Raw genomic sequence first — 27627 nt, 5'->3', positions numbered from 1 at the left:
TTTATCAAACAATATCTGGCTCTTTTATTTTTCAACATGGGTTCCATATAAAATAAATTACAAATGATTTCGTTCAAACGGATTTGAATTTGAATCGAATCCTAATAAATACATGGTGTTACGTTAGTAATAATACAATCGTGAATTAAATAGGAGAACGCTGAATGGAATGTCCTGACACGTCGTTTTTTAAAAATGCGAACGCGGGAGTTGTGGCCTCAATTAAAACTGTGAATCGAACCTGGACGAAGTTCCAGTATCTCGACGTGTCTTTGTAATTGAAAATACCTTGGAAAAATCAACGAACAATAACTACATATACAGGCTGTCCCGTAATTATGTTAACATACTGAAAGGGGTGATTCCCGAGGTGATTTGAAGTAACTTTTTCCTTTGCGAAAATGCAATCCGCTGCTTCGTTTACGAGTTATCAGCGAAAAACATTGACCAATGAGAGGCGAGCTCCACTGGCGCGAGGCGGTGCAGCTCAACCGTCCCACACCGGCCGAGCCAATCAGCGGAACTGGGAGAGGAACTCCGCCTCGCGCCGGCCGAGCTCGCCTCTCATTGGTCACCGTTTTTCGTTAATAACTCGTGAACGAAGCCGCGGATCGCATTTTCGCAAAGGAAAAAATTACTTCGAATCACCTCAGGAATCCCCTATTTCCAGATATTAACATAATTACGGGACACCGTGTATACATATAGCGAACTCTTGTGTTAACATTACAACGTATTCGTTTCGATAAAACGAGCCTCGTTACAGAGCGCAATTAAAATTCCATTCAGTTATCAACATTTCGAGAAGCAACTATAAAACATTTGTATTAACATTCTACGATATAGGAAATCGTGTGCACGTAAGTATACACTTCGCAAATGCGCTTTCAGGAAGAAAGGGGCACGCGGTTGCATTTATTCCTCCCCGGAGGAATACATCGTGTGCCGACGGTCTCCTCGAAAGGTGAAAATAACGCAGTGTATTTTCGGCAGGCGGGCGCGGGCGCAATGTGATAACATCGACGCACGCTGTAAACGCGTTCTTCGCGCCAGTGTTGCAAGACCTTCTTTCGAAAATTTCCATACAAAATATCCGCGAGAAAAAAATAAGAGATCCGATGTTCTTTGAGCAACGCGACGACAATGGGAAACACAACCTTCCGCGTCGTTTCCCTTTGCAAAACATATCCCGGCGCATATCGCTGTCCACATCGGTGCAACAGTAATTAGCAACTAGTTCTAGCGACACCGAGTTTCTCACGGTTCGCTCGCTACTTTTCCCGCGCGCGGTCCGCCGACGGCAGACTTTGGCAGAAGATAAAATGTCTCGAGACACGTCCGACTCGATAAAATCGTTACGCTCTAATCGAGATTCTAGTTTCAATCGCTAAAAATATATATATATACAGAGAGTGTTCCATAATCATGTTAATGCGATTCCTGAAGTAATTCGGAGTAACTTTTTCCTTTGCGAAAATGCGATCCGCGGCTTCGTTTACGAGTTATTAACGAAAAACGCTGGCCAGTGAGAGGCGAGCTCGGCCGGCGCGAGGCGGAGTTTCTCTCCCAGTTCCGTTGATTGGCTCGGCCGGCCGAGCTAGCCCGCCTCGCGGCGGCCGACCTCGCCTATCATTGGTCAATCGTTTTTCGTTAATAACTCGAAAACGAAGCCACGGATCGCATTTTCGCAAAGGAAAAAGTTACTTCAAATCACCTCAGGAATCTCCCCTCTCCAGGCGTTAACACAATCATGCGACATTTCGTATATACATTTAAAACTCTCGCGGCATTTTTAAGAATCGCTAACGACGGACTATGGTCGTCTACGGTGGTAATCTGATCTATTTCCAGCGTTCGACAGTGTACTCGTACTTATGCTACTTCGCGGTTAAACGTGTCGCAGACTTTCGTACAGAATCGTACGTAGGTTTCGCCTAAAAGGAAAAATGATTTTAACGTTCCACCGGCAAAGATTCCTAGAATCAGATCTTCCTAGGCTAACAGACATCGTTCTCTTAGACGACAGAGAGAGATATGCGAGACACCTATTTCGATAACACCATTTATTGTCTCTAATCGAATCTGTCTAAAGTTGCTCTAAAAATATTGTCACGATCCACGAGTTTAACACGTTGACTGCCATCGGCCGATGCGAGTCTGACATATCGTAGATCCGAACGAGCTTCTCGACTCGCGACAGATTATGCTAAAAATCGAAGCGGCAGTCGAAGCGTTAACTATACCGAATACTATCATTGAACAACTTGATCTTCTTCGAAAAGAATCAACCATCTACTCGACGATGTGTTCTAACGATACGACGAATATTCTGTAACAATTAATTGTTTCAAACAGGACCGGTGTCCTCCACCGATCTGCCGAGGAAAAATGGGGCAACCGTGTCTCGCCGTGTTTCGACGTCGAAATCATCCTCTCGAGAAGTACGCGCGGAAAATCTTGCGGCGTTCGAACTGCAAAGACGCCTGGCCGGGTGACAGTTGTCGCCAAATGGCTTCGATCGCTCCGATTCGTTGGCTGGCCTCGTTAGAACGTGAGGAACATCGAGGACCCGGTCGTCCTTTGGCAGGGTGCTCCGCGTGATATGCTCCCGGCGTGCAGCAACGGCACGCTCTCCGAGTGTTCGCTGCGATCCGGACGCTTCTTCTTGGCCCCGTGACACTTGCGTCCGACCTCTTCCTTAAGCTCGCAGCTTCTCGAGCAATGGTAATGCACGTTCGAACGCATCAGGCCCAGGCTCGGATGATGCCGGCGCGGCTCGCACACGTCCTTCAGCGCAGCCACGAAACACGGGGCCAGGTAGTCGACGCCCGGACGATACTCTGCGAATCGCAAGCACGACGGTTTTCACGGGGCCGGCAAATTCAAATTTTCCTGCTCGCCGGGGACGAATAACTCCTCGCCGGCAATCAGCGGACTCGCCGAAATATTTGCAGGGAAACGTGTGCTTGTTAAATATGCTGATCGGTTTCGGGGGATGCAACGCGCGGGCAATGTTAGAGGAGACGGGGACACTAACTTCGCCTTGCTGTTAATCAGCCGGCAAGCTACCGGGACGGAGCGGGTTAAGGGGTTGTGTGCTTGGTCGGAAGGCGAGACGATTTTTCGATCGTTTCTTTTCTTTTCTTGGGAATTCCGAGGTTTTGTTCAATTGTTGTTTTTGTATTTCATAGCGACTGATGTAGAGAGCACCTCGTCGGTTGCTATCATTCGGAGCTTGTTTATTATTAAATAGAGCTTGTATTTTCAGCTTGAAAATAAAAATGGACAATTTCGGGAAATGGAATTTTCGCAGTTCGTTTTTATAGTTGCCGATTGTCAACGATTATGATTGATGTATTTGATGTGAAATGTATAATATATTTCTTCCGGAATTGTCCATTTCTGTTTACAAGCTAGGGAAGAACAATTTGGGAGAATTTACTGTATTTATTTATTACAAAGTTATGGCCGATTTTCCTGGAGATCGAAATATTCATTCGCATTAGAAATGTCCTCGAACGAAGACCGACGAAGGGCTCTCTCGAACGATGCATTTTAAACGCAAACGCATCTCTTCGGGACAGTCTCGCGGTTTTTCAGAACAACGTTTCCAAAAATCTCGTGTTTCGGCTTCCTGACTGAGCACAAACTTCTTAACCCACTCGCTGGCAATTAGGGGATGTTTCGTGGCAGACGCCCACCTAGGGATGAAAAAAAGAAATGGCGTCTAGAACAGATTTCTTCGAAGTAGGCTTGGCAGTGGATGCGTTAAGCGAAGAATTTGTCTTGTTTTATTAAAATTATCGATTTCATCGACGTTCTTTGTTGACAACAAATTTTTTTTATAATTCTTTTTATAATTTGTTTCGTTAAAAAGTTATTTGGAATATTATAGTTATACTTAGTTTGTGCGATTAAGAAAAATATACAACGTATTGCATTCATTATTTGTGAGAACGAAAAAATGGCTATTGAGATAATATTTTGTAAACGTTAAGATAACTGCAGAAATTCGACCGAAATGAGAAATCGATATTTTTTACAAAAAAAGTGAAATTACTGTTCGAGCTAGAAGAACGAAGCTGCGTCTAAAAGGACGAAATACGACGAAGAATCGAATAATTATGTCAGGGTAAGTATAGAAAAAGCGAGATTTCGAAATAGGTAACTTAAATAAATCTAAATGAAAATCTAACAGACACTGACTATAGCTATTATCGTTATTAAAAGAGCATTAATCAAGTATTTAGTCGTTTCACATAAAACGAAAAATGTTCATAAAGCATTAACTTTGATTGTCTCTTTTATAAGAACAAAATATTAATTTCACGTTAATAAAAACATACTTGTATCTATAAAAAAAAGCACTGCAGACGTATTAAAATTAACTTAAAACTCGACGATCCCGGATGCAAGAAGTGATTGATTATGTCAGTGCCACATTATCCAGATTAATCGGGACGATCGTAACAAACCTTGTTATAAATCGACGCGAAGAAAACAGAAATAAGCGATGTTAAAACTTGAAATAGTGCAATTAAGAATCAGTGATCGCAAAGCCAAGTTGATTAAAAGCGAAAATGCATTAGAACTTCCCAAAACATCTGTGCATCGAGGGTGTTAAAAATATTCCTGGATAACATAAACGATCGAATCCGATGAAATTCTCGACTTGTTAATTAGAAAGACTTAACATCCTATTTAGAAATAATAGCCAGGAATATTTCGGACGTTTTGTCGATTTCATGAACGTAATGGAAGTGTCGTGCGAAAAGAAAATGTGCAATTGTGAAAACATGCGGAAAATCCCAGCCGGTGATGCAGTACGTGAGAGAAGAATAAATAGAGGCAATCGTTTGTTTGAGCAAAAGAATTATGCAAACATATCTCCTCCAAATATTGAATTCATTTTTACCAAGTGCTCTCTCACTCTCTCTTTCTCCCTCTCTGCCCCCCTCGACAGCAGACGGATTCGTGTTTTATTTATCCGAAAAGCTTTCCATGGAAAGTTTCGACCGCCTTCGTGAACACAGTTTACAAACTGACACGCACGTGTTTCAATACCACATGGAGAAACAGACTCTGTTAGTTAGATGTGAAGGATGCACAAATACCTGTTTACCGACCATTCTGACAAGCCGCCTTATTATCCGCGTTCTCTCTAATACAGTTCTGGTCGTCGTCTTTAACGAACTTTATTAGGAACATCATCAGTGCTCCGACTATGGGTGGTATACCTGCTAGGAAGAACGGCAGATCGTAGCTACCTAAATGAGAACACAAACGAAAACAGCGAATCAGTGAAATCGCAAAAATAAAGCTGCTTCGAAGAAAATGTAATACAAGGTACAATTATCATAAATACGATTGTACAATTTAAGTACAATTTAAGGTACAATTATCTAGTGACAAAAACTGAACAATGTAATAGGTACAATTATCAAAAAAACAATTGTACAATTTAAGTACAATTTAAAGTACAATTATCTAGTGACAAAAACTGAACAATGTAATAGATACAATTATCGCAAATACAATTGTACAATTTAAGTACAATTCAAGGTACAATTATCTAGTGACAAAAATTGAACAATGTAATAGGTACAATTATTGCAAATACAATTGTGCAATTTAAGTACAATTCAAGGTACAATTATCTAGTAATAAAAATTGAACACTTCAAAACGCTCTTCTGTATTGGCAACCCAGCCAACCGACGTGCATGTTCGATGAACAACAGTGGCGCCTATAGCCATTTCAAACGAATGCTTCCAATTGCCACTGTATCGGCAGATTTGCAATTAATAATCGCTAAACCTGAAGCAAGATTTTTATTGCCATCCTAAATTATCGCAAAGAATTAATCCCGAAATTTTCTGTCACGCATTGTTTGCGATAAAAGTAATCGATTCTCTCGGTACAGCGGCTGCTTGAAATTTAAGCAGCTGCCGTTTGGACGAATCCTTTGAGAAATATTAAGACGAATAGAAGAAACAGAAACGATCGACTATATTTACCAGTGTGATCGTACAGAAGACCAGCGATTGGCGGACCCACGGTCAAAGGTATCGAGCACATGCCCAACAAGAATCCAATGGCTTGGGTGGCCCCTTCTCGGCCGCATATGTCGAAGGCGATGGGGCCCAGCAGGGATATGAAGCAGCCATCGAACAATCCCATTGCCAGAGAGATAAGTAACAACACCATGAAAGAAGGTGTGACAGGTAGAAGCATGGTAAGCACGCCGATGCTAACGAAAGAAATCTGAAAGGGAAGACAAATTCGAACAGAATGTAACAATATTTGCAGATGTAATAACGTGACCGGGTCACTAGCGATCCGTGTCGGATTTTTCATCGCAGACGCGCACTATACAGTAATTTCTACCAAATTCGCGCTCAAATTGCGCACAAAAATGGACAATTTGGGGAGAGGAGATGCGAATATTCGTATAAAAACGAGCGTGTAACTATGAAACCATAAAACTTGCGGAAAAGTTGACTATTAGTTAAATTTAAAACTTGACTGATAAAAGTTGACTTATAAAACTTGACTAAGAAAACTTGACTAACAAAACTTGACTAATAAATCTTGACTAGTAAAACTTGACTAATAGTACTTGACTAATAAAGCTTGACCAATAAAGCTTGACTAATAAAGCTTGACTAGTAAAACTTGACTTATAAAACTTGACTAATAAAACTTAACTAATAAAACTTGACTAGTAAAACTTGACTAACAAAACTTGACTAAAAAAGCTTGACTAATAAAGCTTGACTAATAAAGCTTGACTAGTAAAACTTGACTAATAAACCTTGACTAATAAAGCTTGACTAGTAAAACTTGATTAATAAAACTTGACTAATAAAACTTGACTATAACCTTGACTATAAAATTGACTATAAAATTGAGCATCGATAGAAAAAATTTACTGTATCTAATTTCGACATTCAAGATGCCATCAAATTGTGCTCGCAAACGCAGCAAACGAAAAGAGCTCGCCGAAATAACATATAAGACTACGGATGCGCTTGCATTCCGCTTGCCGCGCTCTAGACAGGGGTCACTAGCGACCCGGAAGCAGCGTGGCCGGATGAAGCGACGCGATTGACTTACCTGTTGCAAAAATATCCGGTCGACTTTCGGCAGATCGGCGATGTAGCCGAAAATCAATCGGCCGAGGCCCGACGTGATGCCGATGCACATGATCGGAAGCTTGCCGTCCGCGTCCTTGAATACTGTCTCAACGAATTTCCCTATATGAACATACGGGACGAAATACCTGAAACGAACGTTCTCATTGATCCGCGAAGCCCATGTCATTTTATACGGTTGACGCTTTCGCTGCGGTCGTTTCTTTTACAACGGTTTGAATTACACGCCGTGTAACTTGATTGCCGCCCGAGAAACGAGTTCCACTTTCGCAACCGTCGCGACCGAGCCGCCTGCAACTTCCCCGACAACGTTTCCGCGCGCGCGCGCGAGCTCGCTCGCTCGCGCCGCGTCTGAAATTTTATTTTATGCGACAGCTTCCATTGTCTCGATATCAACGGCGAGCCGCGGTGTCGCCTGCGAAGCCGAACGGCTTAACAAACAAGGCGCGAAAAAAGGAAAGAAAAGAACAGAGAAAGAAAGATTCCCGCGAAGACGTTGACCCGACGTTCGCGGATCGTTCGCGCGGAAAAGCTGCGGCGATAGCATCGGTCCTGGATTATTCGCCGCGATTTCTTGCAGCCGGGGTGGGTGTGTTTGTGTGTATGTGCGTGCATGTGTGTGGTTGCCTTACTAACCCAAACAGCGCCAGGGGGATGGAGCTCGCCCAAACCACGTATCGTTTCTTCTTCCATATCGAAACGTTCACGATCGCTTTCACGCAGCTTTTGATGTCCGACTTCGACTTCAGCTGGTTCCGCGGCTCGGGCGTGACTGGAAGAATGATTGCGAATGATTCGCGCAGCTCGCCGCCACGATTCGACGCGAAAATAATCGATGCGCAGCGTCGGCGATTTTCTACAATATCAGGCTTGTAATAAGAAATAATTAATTCGCGATTTTCCAAGAAAATATTGTGCACCGACAATAGCGAGCGTTTCGCGACACGGTTTTCGGGACGTTAATTCTAACGAATGTTCGGTGTAAACTACAAGCTCGCTTTTCAAGCTTGTTAGAAGCGCGCCGCAATCTTCGGTGGGCCGCGCGGGTAACGAGACAAGCACCCTAATTAGTCAACTTCGATTAAAATCTGTTTTCGCAAGGTAGCATGTGGATAATATTATCGCGTCGTGCATCGTGTCCGCCGGATAACTCTCTGCGATTCTACAAATGAAAACAGTGTCCGTTTCGTTAACCCCTTGACACACGATGACGAGTCGGGGTCGTCATTCGTTTCACGTGCCACTGTAGACGAGTCCGACTCGTCGAGAGAGCCGTTTTCGGCGGACCACGTGCAGTATGTTATTAGATTGCTCGGTTGCTTCGCTGGTGCGTCGATTCTGGTTTCTTTGCAGTGTTTTCAGGGTGCCCCACCCTCCCACCTTCTAGACAGTACCGATCACAAAGTTGTATCTAGAAATCAACGATCCTAATTACGAAGTAAAACATTCGCTTTCTCAGCTTGCGCGTAACTCCTCGGTTGAGGTTAAATTAAGTATAGCAAGAGTAGCAATATTTAGAAGAAAAAAGGCATTTTGGTCGTCGTCTAGTACACTAGTCCCGCTATCATCTAAAAAAAAGTTCAAGTCGCTCGGTGTAGTTGGAAAAAAGTTATCGCGTTTTGAAGGGTGCGCGAACACTTTTGTGCGACCGCTGTACAGTAATGTCTCCCTTACCGACGCTCAGATTGTTCACTAAATTGGATAATTTAGAGGAGATACGGTTATTCGAGCCTTGCGGCTCGTTTTTATAATTATGGACAATTTATAGCTATAAAAATAAACCGCAAGGCTCGAACAATCGTATCTCCTCTTCCCAAATTGTCCATTTTTGAGCGCAATCTGGGCGTCAATTAGAGAGACATATATATGGACAATATTAGAATCTAATATTTTTGTATAATATTAGAAAACAGTTCCCTCTGTCTCGGCAACGCGTATTTCAATAAAACGAGAATTCCCGTTTCAGGTTTCGGTAATGCGTTAATAGGCTCTCGCGAGCAAAGCGTGAAAAAGCGACCGAGTTTCGGCGATCTATATTACTGTATTTATGCTGATTCTCGTTCTCCGCTTCGCCGAGAGTTCGCGAGAGCCACGGAAACGCTCGAAGTAAAAATTATATCGAAGTTATCGAAGCTCCACTTACAAGGAATCGGTTTGAAAAGAATCGCGCAGGCCATAACGATCGCGGTGAGCACGGCCAAGGATCTTAGCGCGCCTTCTAATCCGAATCGGCGAAGTATCACCTCGATGAAATACGGCATGAGGGTGGTGAATATTGAACTTCCAGCTGTGACGATACCGTTCACCAGACCCAGGTATCGCTTGAAGTAATGCCCCAGGATCGCTAAGCTCGGTGTGTAAGCCAAACTCGCGCCGAGTCCATACATCACACCGTAGGTCAAATAGAGTAACGCCACCTGAATGAGCAATAAAAAATATTACAATAGCAGTCGTTTTCATCGGACGATACACGCTCGGGAAAGAAGCGTAATTCGTCCTGAATTTGTACGCGAAAATAAAACCGTTCCTATTTTAGTAAAACTGTTCTTCCGATCGAGTATTTTTCTCTAATCCGAATATATTAGATCCGCGCGGCGCTAAAAATTACTGTTTTAAAAAACACGTGTTTCTTTGGACATTTGATACTTTTTGTTATAATACTGTAGATCGTAGGCGATTGAATTGTTAGAGTTACAGTCTACGAAATAATTAAAAATCGTCCACGGATAATCTACAGTGTTGCTAAATGTATATTTGCGATCTAAGAACAGCGACAAAAGAATGATAATAATTTTTCGTCTTAATGTCATCGTCGTCGTAAATTATTTCATCGCCCTCTGCGAAACATTTTCATAAACCGTTGTTTGCAACAATCTCGACGATCGCAATTGAAAAAGCTCGTCGCGTCGAATAAAGATCGATCCAAGTCGAGGAGATGAGAAACTAATTCACCTTGTCGGAAAATATCGACGAGAGAAACATTCCGCTGGATGCGAGAGCACCGCCCACAAACGTTGTCATCTGGATGCCGATTTTGTCAGTGAGGATGCCAGAGACCGGCGATAAAAAGAACGTGGTACCAATGGTTAAAGATCCAACTAAAGCTATAGTAAAAATACATTCGAGCATCAGTAGGTATAAACAATCGTACGTACAGTAATTTCTTCCGGGAATGCGAAATTTCGGGTCGCTGCGAATTTCATAACCCTGTGCCAGTCCTACGCCCATGTTATTTATCGCTACGCCTATGCTAAGGACCGACGGAGCGAAGCGTGCGATGCGGCACGCGACACGAATTCCCGGAAGAGAACGCAAAAAATGGTCCGTTTGGGCCTTAGAATTGCCTTGGAATCGTGGCAAAAGATTATAAATAACAAAGTTAAGTCGTCGTTTTTATATTCTAAAATGCTTTTATCGCCTTTTATCGGCTTTTATGGCCGAGTGTCCCGAGTTTCTATTTTTAAAAAAACGAGCCGCGAGACCCGAAGAATCTCAAGATTTCAATTTTGTGGTTTCGATTTTTCGGTTTCACAATTCCGACCTCCGAACATTTCTGGGAGAAATTACTGCACTTTCTTATACTTAATCATTCTGGACGAGCTCGGCACGAGTTGCATCTGTTTGCGAATCGTTCGAATGATAGCGGTGCAATGCTTTTTTGATGTAAAAACCGTCTGACATCGTACTTTTTAACGAAGCAACGCGATACAGTAATGTCTCCCTAATTGACGCTCAGATCGTCCACAAAAATGGACAATTTAGATAGAAAAGATACGATTATTCGAGCATTTTGGCTCGTTTTTATATTTATTGGTAACTATAAAAACGAGCTGCTACGCTCGAACGATCGTATCGCCTCTTCCCAAATTGTCCATTTTCGTGGACAATCTGAGCGTCAGTAGGGGAGACATTACTGTACACAAAAAAGCGAACGTAACCGGAAGGTCTGGCATATTTAGAGTCAAGCTAATCGATTTTTTATTAAACTAGCAATTATTTCGGTCGGTTGCTAGTAACATCGACAAAGACTTACGCCATGTTTCCAGCGGTCAAATGTTTTTTCTCAGCTTCGATCGCAATATTTTTTAATCGGTAAAATTTAGCTCGACGTTGTTTAGCTTTTGGGACCACTGCAACGCGTTTTGTCGCACTTTCTATCAAATTTCGATAACAATCCGAATACTATATACCGTATTAACGCGAATAAAACAACGAACGTGATCCGCGCGCACTGTTCGAAATCGACAGACAGATTTCCGGGGAGACGCGAGGCTACCGAAAAGTGGGTTGCAAATTGATGTCACGTTAATAAACAATAGAACGTCTCTTATCGCGGCGCATGATCTCAGGGGCATCGTTCATTGGCCGCGTCGCTTCGCAAAGGTCTAGTTTTACTTGAAAGAGTAACTACCCCTAGATTAATATTATTTGACCCTCGTTACTATTAATGTCCATGTAATTGTCGACTAATTCAGATCCAGGTTGTCCCGAGCATTGACTCTACGGACGATTAGGCCGATCGATCCGGTTTAATTGATATGCAACCCTAAGTAGTTATTTCATGCCGCGTTTAACAATGATTAAGCCTAAGAAACGGTCAATACGGCTGGATTCGGTGGCGCGGCGGCCACGCGTTTGCATATTCAGGCCACGGACAAATTAACAAACGGAATTATACCGTACGGGGGTTATTGGCGTTCTTATCGGCGGAGTATGATCCGCGTCGAGCTTACATAATTTACTAATTGTTCGTAAACACGATCGAGAATCGCGCGATCGACGCCGCCCAACTAAATCGCTTGTGTCGAACCGGCGCAGCGATTCCTTATGGAAAATGATCGCCAATTTAACCGCGGATCTACCTGCGAATTCGCATTTTCCTGCGTCGATTTACAAACGTACGTCGAATCGAAGCGAGGTTTCTTTCGCAAATTACTCGCAGCGAACAGAAAATTCAAAACGCCGCGAACGCGAGTTTCGGAGAAAATTTCAGCGTTTTAATCTTCGAGGCGATTTCGAGGGGACCGATGGAAAGATAGACCGCGCAAACGAACGAAAACAAAATGTGAATGAAGCGGAGACGGTTCAATGATCCGTCGTTAAAAGTAACTATTAGATAATACCTTATCGACGGAAGAATTCGTAAATACTAAAAATGGGAAGATAACGGCGGTTCGTTGACTGCGCTGAACAACCGCCCGTCGTACACAGATCCGATAGAAGCGAAACGCAGCGTTACTTTTTATTTCGTTTTGCGCCCGCGCGCAGAATCTATTGTACTCGCTGTAATCGAGCCTAGAAAAAATTACGCGAACGACTGCGCCGACACTGGCAGCGTAAAGTATCTCTTCTCCATTGAAGACATTTTCTGTTCGGCTGTTTATTCAGTCGGAAACATTCGAACGAATCGCGGATCCCCGGCTAAACTTTTTCTCTTTAATTGATGTTCATTTTCGAAATTGCAATTTTTTATCTAGGTCGTTTCGATATTTAATAGAAAAGCAATCGATCGATATTTCTATTAGATATTGTTATTTGGTTATTTCAATATCTAATAGAAAAGCAATCGATGGACATTTCTATTGGATATTGTTATTATAGATATTGTTATTTGGTTATTTCAATATCGAATAGAAAAGCAGTGAATGGACATTTCTATTTGATATTGTTATTATAGATATTGTTATTTGGTTATTTCAATATCTAATAGAAAAGCAGTGGATGGACATTTCTATTAGATATTGCTACTATAGATATTGTTATTTGGTTATTTCAATATCTAATAGAAAAGCAGTGGATGGACATTTCTATTCGATATTGCTACTATAGATATTGTTATTTGGTTATTTCAATATCTAATAAGAAAAACAATCGATGGACATTTCTATTAGATGCTGAAATAACCTAGGTAAAAAATTGCAATAACGAAAACATTAAAAAAAGAAATGCTTGGTATTTAATAATCGGCCGGAAAATGTTCGAAACTTAATATTATTGTCGAAACGAAATATTAAATTTCAAATACGGCAGTCACATTAACCGTTCGCCGTGTTTCATGACGTATGCAACGACGCGAAAAATCCGAAACAATGACCTACTATGCAGAAAATTTGCAGCGCCATGAAAATATTAAATAATGACGAGAACTGTTATTCGCGTGCACGTGGAGCACGCTCGACGCTTAAATATCCGTAAACGCGTTAACTGCTCGAAGTTTCGCCGTTAACGTAGTACACTAATAATAAAAAGTCCGCGTTAAATTTCCGCACGAGATAATATGTACGATATGTACGAACTATATTACGAAGAACGTAATTCTACAAATGCGCGTACAAGTGCATCTTCCTGCAAATTCTCGTTTTTCGATCATTGTTTTATAAAATAATATTCGAACACGCGAACGTTTCTGACGTGAATTTAAACTAATTCCCTGCGACGACCATAAAGCATCAACTTTAATATGCACATTCCCTTGCATTTTTTAAACTACAGAAATGTGAATCCACGGTTCAGTCGTACAACGCGAGATATAGTTGAACCAACTAATGATACTTGTTCCAGGAAGAAGAAGAATACCCGAAGAATAAAACTAATAAATTACTATACACAATGCAATTACCATAATGCAACAACGTCGATCGCTATATCGTAACAAATCAACGTCTTAACTGCAGCTACCTTAACCGCTTCCACAAACAAAATAACTCCGATTTCTTGCAGTTTATTGCACCCGAAAATTTGTTTCAATTTCAAAGAATTTAATAACTGGCTTAGTCGATTCTATTTCAAAAAAAAAAAACAAAAGTCTAAGTCCAAATTTTTCCTCATCAACTTTCCTTATCGCTTGACCACCAGACAGTCCTAACTTCTCCTTTCTCTCCGGATCGCAATCGAACCTACAAAATGATCTAATTAAAGTTCCAATTAACCGTATCGCACGGTTCAAACGGTCTAGAACAACGTTCGCTCTCCTCGACGTCGCGTACAATGCACCGCTAAAAATGATCAGGCGTGAGCGCATTGAATCGTCGCAAGAACTGCTAGAGCAGCGATGGCGAACATTTTCGAGAACTGGGTCAAATTTTGTTCATTATTTTTGTCTTTTTTCAGTACCAGCTCGTGGGTCGCTAAGTCAGTGGCGTCGCTTGGAAACGGGGATGATGGGGTTGGATGGTTAAAAACTACCTTTTTTTGGATTTTGAAATATTCTACAAAAGTTTACGTTCTCATTTTGTTTAGCAGCTTTTACTTTTGCAAGTGGAGAGCAGAAAATAAAGGGCGACTGCAAAAAATTGATATAAATGGGGTGACACCATAAATTACTGACAGCATGCCCAGTCGGCAGTCAGCCCTGCACTGAGTATTTGAATGAACAATAAAAGAAAGAATAGACAATCGAAAATATTAAAAAAATAATATTGGGCGTTATATATTTATAATAATATTAGACAATAATATAGGCAATATTATATATTATAATATAGACAATAATATAGACAATCAAAAATATTACAAAAATAATATTAGACATTACATATATATATAATAATAATAATAATAATATTAATATTATATAATAATATTATTACTATTACTATTATTATTATTATCATTATTATTATATATGTAATGTCTAATAATAATAATATTATTACTATTATTATTGTTATTATTATTAGACATTATATATACTTTATTTTTTAAATATTTCTGATCGTCCGTTCCCGCGTGGGTCAGCGGCTGACCCGCGGGTCATAGGTTCGCCGTCGCTGTACTAGAGTCTAGAAGCCAGGCTATTACAGCGACAATTACTTTCAGCAATCCAAACAACAACGTTATCGCCGCTCGCCGCCCCTTTTATCGAAGCAATTAAACAAACTCACCAGCCTTCGAAGACGCCGCGGTCTCTCCGGACTCGAGCAGCCGTTTCTGCAGCTCTAGGTAGATCAGCGAGTACGTGTTAATGACGCTGAACAATACGCCGTTGATGACGAAGCTGCCGATCATGATCATCCATGCCCGCATCCCGCCGTCCGGCGGTGCAATGTTGTTCGGCTGGCCCGCTTCCGGATCGTGCCTCGTGTTGTTCGTCAACGTCTGCTCGGCGTCGTCCATGCTGGCCGTCTTCTTCGGCCTGGTGCTCTCGATCTTCACCGACACGGACCTGCTGTCCGGCTCCAACAAAGGATTCCCTTCCACGCTCACGTTCGAGTTCTCTTCCGACGGCTGGCCGTCCCGCGCGTCCTCGGCCGCCGCGCTCGAAACATCGCTGGAACTTCGCTTGCGTTCGGCATTCTCGGCGAGCGTCATCGTTCGCTTCGTTTTTGATCCGCTACACACCGGCCCGGTCCCGAGGGTGTCTGCGACCTGCAAAAGGGAGAGCGCCCGGTCCAGTGTCTATACAGGGTGTCCCGAAAATGTCGCGGAACTCGGAGATACGGGTTCCTCGGGTCGTTCGAAGCAACTATTTCCTCGGCGAAAATTCAATCCGCGGCTTTGTTCGCGAGTTATTAGCGAAAAAGCAGTGACCAATGAGAGGCGAGCTCGACTGGCGCGAGGCGGCCCAAAGAGGCGGCCGCGCGAAGCCCGGTTCCGCCGTTTGGCTCGGCCGTCTCGCGCCAACTAGATCTCGTCTCGCATTGGTCACCGTTTTTCGCTAATAACTCGCGAACGAAGCCGCGGATTGCTATGAAAACGAGGTGCGAGGCTCGAATAATCGTGTCTTCTCTTCCCAAATTGTCCATTTTTGTTAACAAGGGCGATTAGGGGGGATTTACTGTAGCTTTTAGAACGCAAGAATTTTTTGAAAACTGGACTAAACGAATCGAACACTTTTCAATCTTAAAGGGACTGGTTTATTGTACAACGACTATAATACTCTCTTTTAATGTTGCTGTTACTTGGAACGACGAACAAAAATAAAAAATAAACCCTCGGTTGCTAACTTTTCTATCGGAATACCGAAACGAAAATTTCAAAAATACATTTCGCATGCATCTCGATAACATATGCGCGTACTGAAAATTTCATTCGAATCGATGGCGAAATGTTAGGAAACGAAAGGTTCTTTTTATCGCTATATATCGCAAATAACAGCAGAATTTGTTAAAAAAAAGTATTTTAGTCTGTATCGTAAACTAGTCCCTTTAACATTCGAAACAAATTCCGGTCGTTTGGCCCTGTTTAAAAACAGTTATTTTTATTAAACGGTGTTCCGGTGTCTGAAGTTGAAATAGCTTGAATGAAAAAATTGCTTCAATCGTTTTATTCATTTAGCGATAGAAGGAAAATGTAAAGATGGAATATGGGGGACGAAGCCTTGTAATCCGTTTGAGGAAAGCGATAAAGCACACTAATGCCACTACTACTACTACTACTACTAATAATAATAATAATAATAATAATTGAAATTTTGTTAAATTGTATCAATCGATGTATATTAATTTCAATTTCGTCAAGTATTCATTGTACATACTGCGATATATTGGAATATTTTATATTGGAATATTTTATATTAGAATATTTTATATTGAAATATTTTATATCAGAATATTTTATATTAGAATATTTTATACTAGAATATTTTATATTGAAATATTTTATACTGGAATATTTTATACTCCAATATTTACGTTCTCCATATGTTTCACATATAATATTAAATATATATCTCATAATCGTAGAACAGTGAAACACTGCAGAACACGCTGAGCCGGCGTATATAAATATTAGCGTGCGAATAACACGTTAAAAACCGCGTTTTAACGCGAAAGAACGCGTTAAAAATTTCGAGTTTTCTTGCATTTTGTATGGCACCGAAAGCCGACTACAATATCATTCTGGAAGCAGAGCGGCGCATACATATATCCCAGCGAATTGGTAAAAGCTTTCTGCGAGATCAAAGCTTTAAACGAACATAGAGGAGAGGATACAGAGAAATACAATACGCCGGCGCGTTGCGCGTCGCCGAGCCTTTCTTTTGTATTTTACAATGAATACGGCGATCCATAAAATTATGTCAAAGCAGAGGCCGTTCGATTAGAAGAGACGCCGGATGCGTTTTAATTACCGCCGATCGAAATGATTTCTTGGAACGGGGCGCGCTTCTTAATGCACGCCTCGGCCGCGAGACAATTCTGTATTAAATAACCGAGTGACGTGAACTCACGAGACCGATAACGCGGCCGGGGGAAATATTAAAACAAGTTAATTACGGTTGTTATCTGCACGTGGAAACGAGTCTGCGCACGGTTTAACATAGAGAACCCGTATCAAGAGCAATTCGTAACAATGTGAAAATATGTACGGCAATGTCTCCCTAACTGACGCCCGGATTGTCCAGAAAAGTGGACAATTTGGGAAGAGGAGATACGATTATTCGAGCCGCGAGGCTATAATATAATATACTATATATAATAATATAATATACTATAATATAATATAATATTATTATATATAATATATATAATATAATATATATAATATAATTACTGTATACAGTAATGTCTCCCTTACTGACGCTCAAATTGTGCAGAAAAATAGAAAATCTGGGAAGAGGAGATACGATTATTCGAGGCTCGCGGCTCGTTTCTATAATTATTGACAATCGATAACCATAAAAAAACGAGCCACAAGGTTTCGAACAATCGTATCTCCTCTTCCTAAATTGTCCATTTTTCTGCACAATCTAAGCGTCAATTAGAGAGACATATACACGGCGATGGAAAAACGAAGACGACGGAATTTTTGTTTCACAAGGCGAGCGTCGATTAGGGGAGAATTTGCGGTATAATAAATAGAACGCGCAAACGTGTAAAAGGTGACAAGGCAACAAAAGGGCAACAAACAGGTAAGAGGTGTTGCTTTTGTTTCCCTTTCCGGTTGTGCAAAAGCTTAATAGAGGATAATCGGTGTACGTTATGCGAAATACGATTTGTCTTGATACACATCTTGTACAATGCATGCGCATCCGACAAAGTGACGATTGCCAATTGAGGCAGAAACGAAACTGTTACATTGTATGTATGCTGCCACGTTGGAAACGCAGCAAATTTTGAGCCCGCCGCTCGCCCGCCAGAACAACATAATAATCAGATTATTCGAGCCGGCCCGTCAATGCAACTTTCTAAGAACATTAAATAGTCGAGTCTAATTCAAGCGAGCCACCGAACCTAATGATAACATAATGGAGCCAGCAAATGATATCATATTATGCGGACGGTTAATAGTTGGGGAAAAAGAAACCGAAGACGGGCCGTCGTCTTTGAGATTCTTCTGCGAAAGCGACGTGCTCTTCTGTTTTCGTTGCAACGTCGCGCGACGGTCAAAAATAAATGCGAAAGCGAAACTACAAACTCGAAAAGAGAGACTGCTTATAGAAATAAATAAATGCGAAACCGAAACTACAAACTTGAAACTGACGATGCTTCGCGCTTCGAGCGTCGACTGTATAACTTTAATAATTAATAATAATAATAATAATAATTTTAACAATCAATTGTATATTAATTCTAATAATTTTAATAATAATAAATGTAATTGTGAAGTAACGCAACAAGTACAACGCGCATCTTTTCTTCGACAGTGAATTTTATAACAGATCAAAGTTTGTCGGCTGCATGTGCATGTGCAACGTGTTCCAGAAATTATAGTTGAAAATGATTAAAACGAAGATCAACATTTTATTCCATCGATCGTCACTTGGATAGAGCTGTAAATCTTTACGAGCCGATCAAATATGCGTACAAATATGAATCTAAGCCCACGAGCAAGTAAGATCAACGCATTGTTTACGCGTATATTTACCAATAAGATAACGAATGAGTTATAATACTCGTCACAGTTGCTCTTGTACAATTTGCTTATCTCGTTCGCGTTGATTCACCGTTTCGTATTCTTATCGGCGAATGTATTTTTATCGTATTAATATGTTTACGTAATCGAGAGCCCAACATATCTGTTTATAATCGCACGGTTGTATTCGCTGTGATTTAAAGAACGACACACCTGATAAAAGAAAGCGTGAATCAGACGATTCTTCAAAAATAGAATATATTCTTCATTCTTATAAATATCCTAGTCGTCCACGCAAATGCTTTCTAAACAATAACAGAATCTACCGAACAAAAAAGTGCCGATCCAAAGAAAAAGAAAAATGTCCGATCAGCAAATGTTAGATTGCAAAGACAAGCGTTTAATGTACTACAATTTGGTTCGACGGAGTAAAGGACGTTTCTCCTTTACGCCGGTCGCGTTCTTACCCGCGAATTAGAACATTTGAGAAAATTGCCGTCGTTTAACAGCAAGTAGAAAAGTAAACACAACGACGACACTTTTCGAAAGCGTTGTAACGTAATTCAGAATCGTACGAGGAAGCTCGCGACAGCAGATAACTGCGACAGCCTTATCGGTTCGGAATGGTGAATCGTAGCAATTTGGTAATACTAATTCAATAGAACCTCTCTTCACATGATTATTCGATGAACATTTGCAATTCTAAAATTACCGGTAAGTTATAAGTTGCCTGGTAGCAAATAATAAAAATAATAAAAATAATAAAAATAGTAACACGTCACAGTGTTCGTTTGTACCAGTTTTTCGTCGCAATCTAGCACACTGTTATTTACATATACAGATACCAGCTTAAACAGCTTTTATCGTACAATAATTGCGCAGCATATATCGGACACTGACAGATATATCTTCCCGTTACGATTTATGGCACAATATGAGCAAGATACGACGATATTTTTATTCACCGTCGATGTGGACATTCTTTAATCAATTACGTAGAGAACATCGGCACAATTCTATGTATTTTAATCGATTTTAGAATATAACGTCGTCGAAGATCGTGCGAGCTTTCGCGTTTAACAATTAAATCGAATTTAGAAGCTAAATTTAATATAATAATATACAATTGTATGTAATAATGTATATCATAATATACAATAATAAATATGTAATAAATGTATATAATAATATACAATTGTATATATATATATATATATATACAATTTAGTTTATTATTATATTAAATTTAGTTTTTAAACTCAATTAATATATATAAATGTTTTCAATCATTTTAACTGTTCGATCAAGCTAAATTAAATTATGTAAATTATATAAAAAGAAAGCATTTATTTTGCACGAAGACCCACAGTCTATGGATAACGAGATAGTACGGAAATTGACAGCAAAACTATCCAGAATTGAAGTCAATTTACTCTGGCGCCGATTTTCGACAGAAAAGAGCAACATCCCAGGCAAGAATAACGCGAAGAGAAATATTCGCGTCGCTCGGGAACAATTTGTAACGTAAAAGATGCTGTTCCGAACGCGCCAGTATTATTCACCGTCCACCCATGTCTTTGCGTAAAATCATCGAATCCGTTCAGTTTAACCTTGACATTCATCTGCATTCGTGTTGAGCGGTTCGAAGCACACGAACTACATACATCGTACACGACTCCCATGTTTATTAACCACCGATTAACCTTCTCACGCGTAGCACGCCGCCGGTCATTGATAACAAAGCCTATCTTTCTGAAGAAGGAAGCCAGTTGATAGTGACCAGTGACGCATCTTCGGCGCGAAGGAACAATTCTTTGTAATTGAACGAGGCATTCGCCGACTGTTACAACAATTGCGTATTGCTCATCGTATTCTGATACCCATTGAAAGTTTCGCTCCGAGCCGTAGATTGTCGGCCAATGGGTTTCCATTTCACACGAAAAGTCTGAGCACGATAAATTCGAACGCGTCTTCGCCGCGACCATACGGAAACATTTGAAACGGATCCAATTTTTTCAAGCGTCCTTTTCTGTTGCTTCATAAATATAACGAATAACGTGAATATAATATATCTGATATAAATATAATATGTATAATATAAATATAATATATATAATATAAATATATAATATATATAATATAAATATATATAATATATATAATATAAATATATATTTAATTATGTATACGATATAAACGTTGTGCAGCGAACGAATCGTTTCTTTCCAGAAGATCGTTATTTTTCCACATGAAAGTTAACAGGGGAAACAAAGTCCTTTGTTGTTCCGTTCATTGAAACGACCCTCCCAGTAACGTAAATGAACAAGGTAAACACATTAGAACGCGATGACAAAAGAGGATGATTCCATAACGCACGAACGATTCTTACGAACGCTTTATCAGCCATGAAAATCATTAAATAAATTGTATACATTTGTGGCAGCCAATAAATAATAATAATAATAATAATAATAATAATAATAATAATAATAATAATAAACTAGACAATTAACCGAGCAGTTAAGCAAGCGTTTTACACAGCCGAGTTAATAATATATCTACGAATTGATACGTTCGTGAAAACAATTGGACAGTATTTAGTGGTTAAAAAAAGATCAGGGTAACGACTAAACTTCTCGGAAATGCTTTTAAACTAGTCAGCCGAGTCCCAAGAGCTCAAATAACAGAGAAACAAATGGAACTGTAAATCCTTGTGGCTCGTGAAGACGATTTTCGGTGAAACAACTATTCCCCATGAATTTCGATTGACAAAAGAAGGCGATGTCAACGACGTCGCCTATTTTATTACAACATCTCGGACCGCCCCGACGATACAACAAAGAGACCGTGCCCGTTAAACGAAACGTCCTTCCGACTTACAGAGAGATATGCACTGTTTAACATACGGCCGTAGAGCGTGCACAGAAAAAGCTGACCGTAAACATTCATTAGCGCGATAAAAACGTACAAAAGCGACGATAAGCGAATCCGCGGGACGAGAGAGCCGCACCGTCGGACGGGCCCGCGGCGCGGAGAGCAAAATCAATTAATTATTATCAATAAAACCCGTAAACCAGCGCCGCGGGCATGTGCGAGAGCAGCCGTGTTACCCTTGAATGAAAAAGATGCGCGGCGACGATATGCGCAAAACGATCAAACGTGTTCGTCGCGAAAACCCCTCCCCCCACCTCGGCGAACCGGGGGAACAAGGTGTCGCGCGTACGCCGGTGTCGACTTTGAAACTCGCGTCGGCTTAATCGTTCTCCGAACCCGGACTTATCCTAATCCCGGCGACCTCCGCGACCGTCGGCCACGCGCGCGTTAGGACGATCAACGGACCAGGATCATCCCCGGGGAACATAAGCCCGGGGACGGCGCGGATTCCTGCGATCAACCGGTTGCCAGCGGCGGCGAAAGGCCGAGCCGAGAGGACAGATTCGTCGCCGATGAAGAAACGGTCGTGCCGGGCCCCGGAAGAGGTCCGCGAAGGGCGTAAAAAAAATAATTTCTATTCGTGTTACCAGATCCGTGCTTGCCGCCGGGCGGAACCGTGTTCCGTAGCCACGTGTTTCCACGAGCCGATCCTCCTCTGAAGCGAGACGGGACCGCGGTTCCCTCGGCCGATCCGACCGACGACAGGGTCGAGCATAAACTAAGTGGCCGGTGCTATTCGCCAACGAACGAGAGGTCGAAAGTTCCGCGTTAAGAAGAGGACTAACGCGCCTAACGAGCGATAGAGCGAGCACGGAAAGCGACGGGCTAAGAGGAAAGGGGCAGCGCCGGGCTTTGCGGTAGCGAGTGCGCAGCTCGCCGGATTCCGAGATGCGACACCGTCGTCGTCGTCGTCGTCGTCCTCGTCATCCTCCTCCTCGTCGTCGTCGTCACCGTCGACGTCTGTCGTTTAACGAATCTTCTTCTCTAAATGCCCCGCAACGACCGGTTCTCCACGGGCTCCTTCGTCTCTAAACCACGATCGCCACCGACGACGCGCCACACCTATCATTGATCCGGGATCCACGCCCTTTCGGGGCCCACCGAAATTAGCCTCGCGCGCTCGGCTGGCGCAACAGCGCGTTACAGTGTCGTCGGACACTGCCGGACCCCGGGCTACACTGAGCTACATGAGTTAGACGGTTCCAGAGTTGTATGGAGTGGTGAGGGAACCGGGGACCTGCGACGAAAATCCGACTTCCGAGCTTCTACGTTCCGACGAATTTTGGATTTGCTGCGAGATGGTGATGTGTTCTCGAGTCCTAGGAGAAACTTCGGGAATTTAAATAATCCGAAATCTGAGCGCACCGTGGGAAATGGTACATTGTCGGCTGTAATGAATAATTATTAATAATTAATAATGGTATTAAGTATATATAATATATTATATATGCTATATAATATGGTATAATATTTTACTATATATATATAATATTATATAATACTATACTATATATATAATATGATATAATATTATATATAACAATAATACGATATAATATTATATATAACAATAATATGATATAATATTATATACAACAATAATATATATAATATATTAAATATTAATAATTATTAGTGATAATAATTAATAATTAATGATGGATTATATTGCCAGCAACTGTTCATGCCCAGACTTTTCATATTTCAAGGCGTGAGTAAACTATATTATAGCAAATGTTCGAATATATATTGTCTATCTAGAGACGAAAAATGTTCTCCAAGACCTTAAAAATTATCTATAAAATTATCACATAGCAAACCATCCGGTTTAAGGCGTCGAATAAATAAATCAATTAATGATACAAATGATTCTCGCACTCCTATTACCCCTCGCTATAAATATAGTCGTGTGCCCAACGTCATAAATAGAATCTACTTGTTAAGGGTCCATTTTACGAGCTTGCTATGTCGTTTCTCCCAACTGTACAAAGGTGAGTGAAATATTAAACCAGATCTACATCGGCGCGACGACCAACGAGCCTAAAATCCATGCAGGAGGATAAATTTTACGAGAAATCGTCGAATCGTCGTCGTAAACGAAACCGAAAGGATCAGGTATTCGATTTATGCTACGATTAATGCTATTTATTATTGTATTCTTGTTATTATGATTATTATATTATTGCAATTTCTATAGAATTGTTTCATCGGTTGAATTCGCTAAATTAAACATTTAAGCTAAATTAAACATTTAATTGTATAATAGAAATTGTAACAAAACTGTGTGCAGTCATTTTACTCAACTTCGTTTAATCTCCGAAGTTTTCACTAAGTCGCAATGCGATGCACTATGATGCACTTGTAACCCTCGTAAAACAGAAGCGAGGCGCCAGCCAATAAAACGATCACGAAACAATGTTCATTACTCTCTGCACATAATCGCGTGCCGAGTACGGGATAGATATGGATTAGGTGTGCTATACACGGTGTAGACACGCTACAGATAACTGTTTTCGAATTTTCTAATGAGTCGAAACAATTCGAAGAATTTTCGCGTGTATGATTAACGAATAAAACAAACGGTGTCTAAATGAACATATGACGTCGTGACTGTATATTGGCAAAATTAGGCGGAAATTGATGAAACAGAAACAAGAAGTATCAGCTCGAAGAAAAATACGGTATAAAGTTTATAAAAAAAAAAAAAAAATAAAAACAGTCCACTCCGTTTCATACTTTTATCTCGTTCGATGTCCGCCACCCTTTGATGAATTTTTAAAAGGTGCGAAAACATAAAGGACCATTATAAATACGTAACAGCCAAAGCATAAAACGCGATCGAAAGTGCAGCGATTAAAAATTTAGCTTAATATCGAATGCCTTTGAACTTTGAAAGCGAATATTGTGACGCGGGTCGGGAAGGTAAAATTTTCCAGTTGCAGCGAGGAACAAAGTTCCAGCGAGAAATATTAACATTGCACGGTGCCTTGCATTTCAAATTCACGGTTATTTTCATTCGAAAGGGTCCCGTAATACGTTACATTTTTATCAACTGCAATTTCATTTTCACTTTGCTTTTTTATGACGATCGAGCGACGAACTTCGACCTTCGTTTAAATCTAAAAAAAAAAAATAGTGGCCATAGTTTCTACGCTTCAAAATTTCCTACTGCGATATTGTTAATATAAATATTAAAATAAAAAAGAAATTGTGTTCGTTAAAGAACAGAGCACTCGGAATAAAAATACGGGATTCAACGATGTCGTGAAACATCGAAGTGAAAAATCAGGAATGAAACAATAATTAATTAAGTAAACGTAATTTCCATTATTACCTATTATACGTCCTGCTTTCAGAGGTGGGAACAAAATATTCTAAGACACTTTCCTCCCTTTCTTCGTGACACAATAGTCCATTACACTGTGCAACATCGTTCTAAATGTGCAAGTAAAATTAGTTTTCTATAAAATCATGAGAAATGTATATTATCTTCTGTTCTTGAATGTTTAGTTTGTTGCTCATCATCAGTGAATATATAAATTTAAGTGGCCTCAATAAATATAACTGATATTTATATAAATATCTGAATATCTAAATATTTATATAAATAATTGATATTTATATAAAAATTTAAATAAGTCTGTGATGTATGATGGTGATCAGTGAAAGTGAGAAGAATGAAATTATATTTTATCGTAGTAGACTTTCTTTCAATTTGAAACAATAATGATACGATGGAAACAAAAGCTATAATTAAAGTGAAATGAGTTCAATAATTTGAAGGTAATATATATATAAATTATATTATACTATACTATACACAGGAGAGTAAAACGATCTCCATCTGATTATTGTTAGAAGTGCTATTCCATTGTGCAAATAACATATCACACTCATAGAAGACGATATAAGTAAAAATACTGTTTATTGTAGAACATTATAATGTTACATGAATGTAAATGAATCATAACATCGTGTCGAATGTTACAATTATTAACACCTCTGATAATATGACGATGATATAATGTTACTGATGAAGTGAACATTCTGCAATTTCATGCTAGCTCCATGCATACAGTTATTCACAACTATACAACATAGATGCTTGTCAACGGAGCACAAATAATTGTTTGAAATTTTATCTAACAAAGTGGGAAATTGCAGAAGGTTTGTACAATGATTAATACAAAGATGGTAAGTAATAATGCAGCATACTTATTCGATTAAAGCTAATATAAACACGTTTATTGAGACCACGTCGCTTCGTTACGTCGCTATTGCTAAAATAGTTTATTCTTTTATAATGTCGCGCGTGGTTACACAATAATTTAACGATTGTACAAATTGCATAAGCCACTGTAAAAAGTTAACTCGCGGAGAACGCATTTTTATAATTTTCATCACATAAATTGTTAGAACACGAACGTAATATCATTAATTTGTTATTAGTAAAGACTGGCTCGTCTCAAAGAAGCGATAGAATGTTCGTGTAGCTGTCAGAAATGGAAATTTAATCGATAAAGTGACACGTACCGTATATAACCTTATATGCACATCACTTCATAATATTTTTATTTCGGTCCATGTCTTGCAAACAATCGCGCTCCTCTTCGCAGAAGAAATGTCACCGTTCAATAATTATCTTAACTGCTTCTACACATGACACTCAAATTATAATGCATTCGCGGACACGTGTGAGGCACAGCCATTTAAACATTTTGAAAAGTTCAATTTCATCGAAAGTCCCTAGCGTTACTCTGTCGCGTACTTTTCGGGGGGATTTGGGGGATTTAGGAAAATCGGCCAATAGGAAAATTCGAGTCCTCCAGCTGGACGCTGATTCGTCGGATGGCCCGCCTTCCGGTCGCAGCTCGATGATAGTTGGCGGTGACGTCGCCTCGACGGCGCGCGCACGTATCGACCTCGTTTTAGGAAGCAACGTCACGATTTCAATAGATTCTAGCGAAGGAAATAGAAATATCGTTGAATTATTCTCGCATTTTTCAGATATTAATATTCGAAGCTTTATGAAAGATTTAAAACTCTTCTTTTCTCTTCTCTTAGTCTGATCACCGAAGTCCTGCTGCTTGAATAATTGTATATCCAATACACTGCTCTAAACTAAGCAAAGAAAAAGATTTTATTACTATTATTATATTATTTATTACTATTTATTATTTATATAAATTATTATATATTATTATATATTTATTATTTATTACTATTATTTCGATACATGCTTCATTTGAAAAAAAAATATGAAACAGAACTTTCCTTGCATTTTTAATAAAAAGATTAAGCTCTCTCCATCGTGCACGCTTGATTGGTGGATAAGTCATTGGCGTACGGTGATCGATTCCTTCTAAAAATGGGACAAAAATAATTACAACTTGCAAACTAGCTGTACTGACAAACAACAAAATAAAACATAATTTATATACCTTTATAAATGGATTTTTGCCATGTAACGTCAACATTGATTTCTACTTTATTCTTTATTCGTACACCCCCGTGAGGCTTCTTATTGGAGGATCCGGTGTTATGCAAAGCATAACGTTGTTTATGGTTTTCTCAGACGATAGAGATAAAGAAACTCGTAAACAAACTCGCAGCTATTTTTAGATTTCACAGTTGCAGTAACGAGCACCGCATTATGTATTGCAAGAAAGAATTCGTTCCAACAGAGTCTACAGAAGTTATCTAACTAATTCCATGCTATTGTTATAACACTTCGACACCGCGCTTT

General features: G+C 40.1%; 1 protein-coding gene across 12 annotated transcripts; it reads right to left on the bottom strand.

The window, feature by feature from the left end:
• On the bottom strand, positions 1-26626 carry kar (monocarboxylate transporter 10-like protein kar). 12 transcript variants are annotated; one of them, XR_013032727.1, is made up of 12 exons: positions 26415-26626; positions 25216-25342; positions 22469-23269; positions 15038-15521; positions 10107-10258; positions 9298-9571; positions 7791-7926; positions 7117-7282; positions 6018-6264; positions 5127-5267; positions 4916-5041; positions 2702-2840 (listed from the first exon to the last, which is right to left on the bottom strand). XR_013032727.1 is itself a non-coding variant. In XM_076518920.1 (11 exons), the coding sequence occupies exons 4-11, from the start codon at positions 15462-15464 to the stop codon at positions 2545-2547; spliced, it is 1839 nt and encodes a 612-aa protein (XP_076375035.1). In that variant the 5' UTR covers positions 15465-15521; positions 22469-23269; positions 25216-25342; positions 26415-26625; the 3' UTR covers positions 1-2544. The 12 variants fall into 12 exon arrangements, 10 of the variants coding, with proteins under 10 accessions (XP_076375035.1, XP_076375037.1, XP_076375036.1 ...); XR_013032728.1 differs by lacking the exon at positions 2702-2840 and adding an exon at positions 3428-3701; XM_076518920.1 differs by lacking the exon at positions 4916-5041 and having other exon boundaries at positions 1-2840; positions 26415-26625.
• Positions 26627-27627: the final 1001 nt, after the last annotated feature.

This window comes from Megalopta genalis, chromosome 2 (genome assembly GCF_051020955.1).
Source record: "Megalopta genalis isolate 19385.01 chromosome 2, iyMegGena1_principal, whole genome shotgun sequence".
NCBI classification, from domain to species: Eukaryota; Metazoa; Arthropoda; class Insecta; order Hymenoptera; family Halictidae; genus Megalopta; species Megalopta genalis.
Note: the sequence above shows the minus strand (reverse complement) of the source record. Positions and strands in the feature narration are given on the sequence as shown.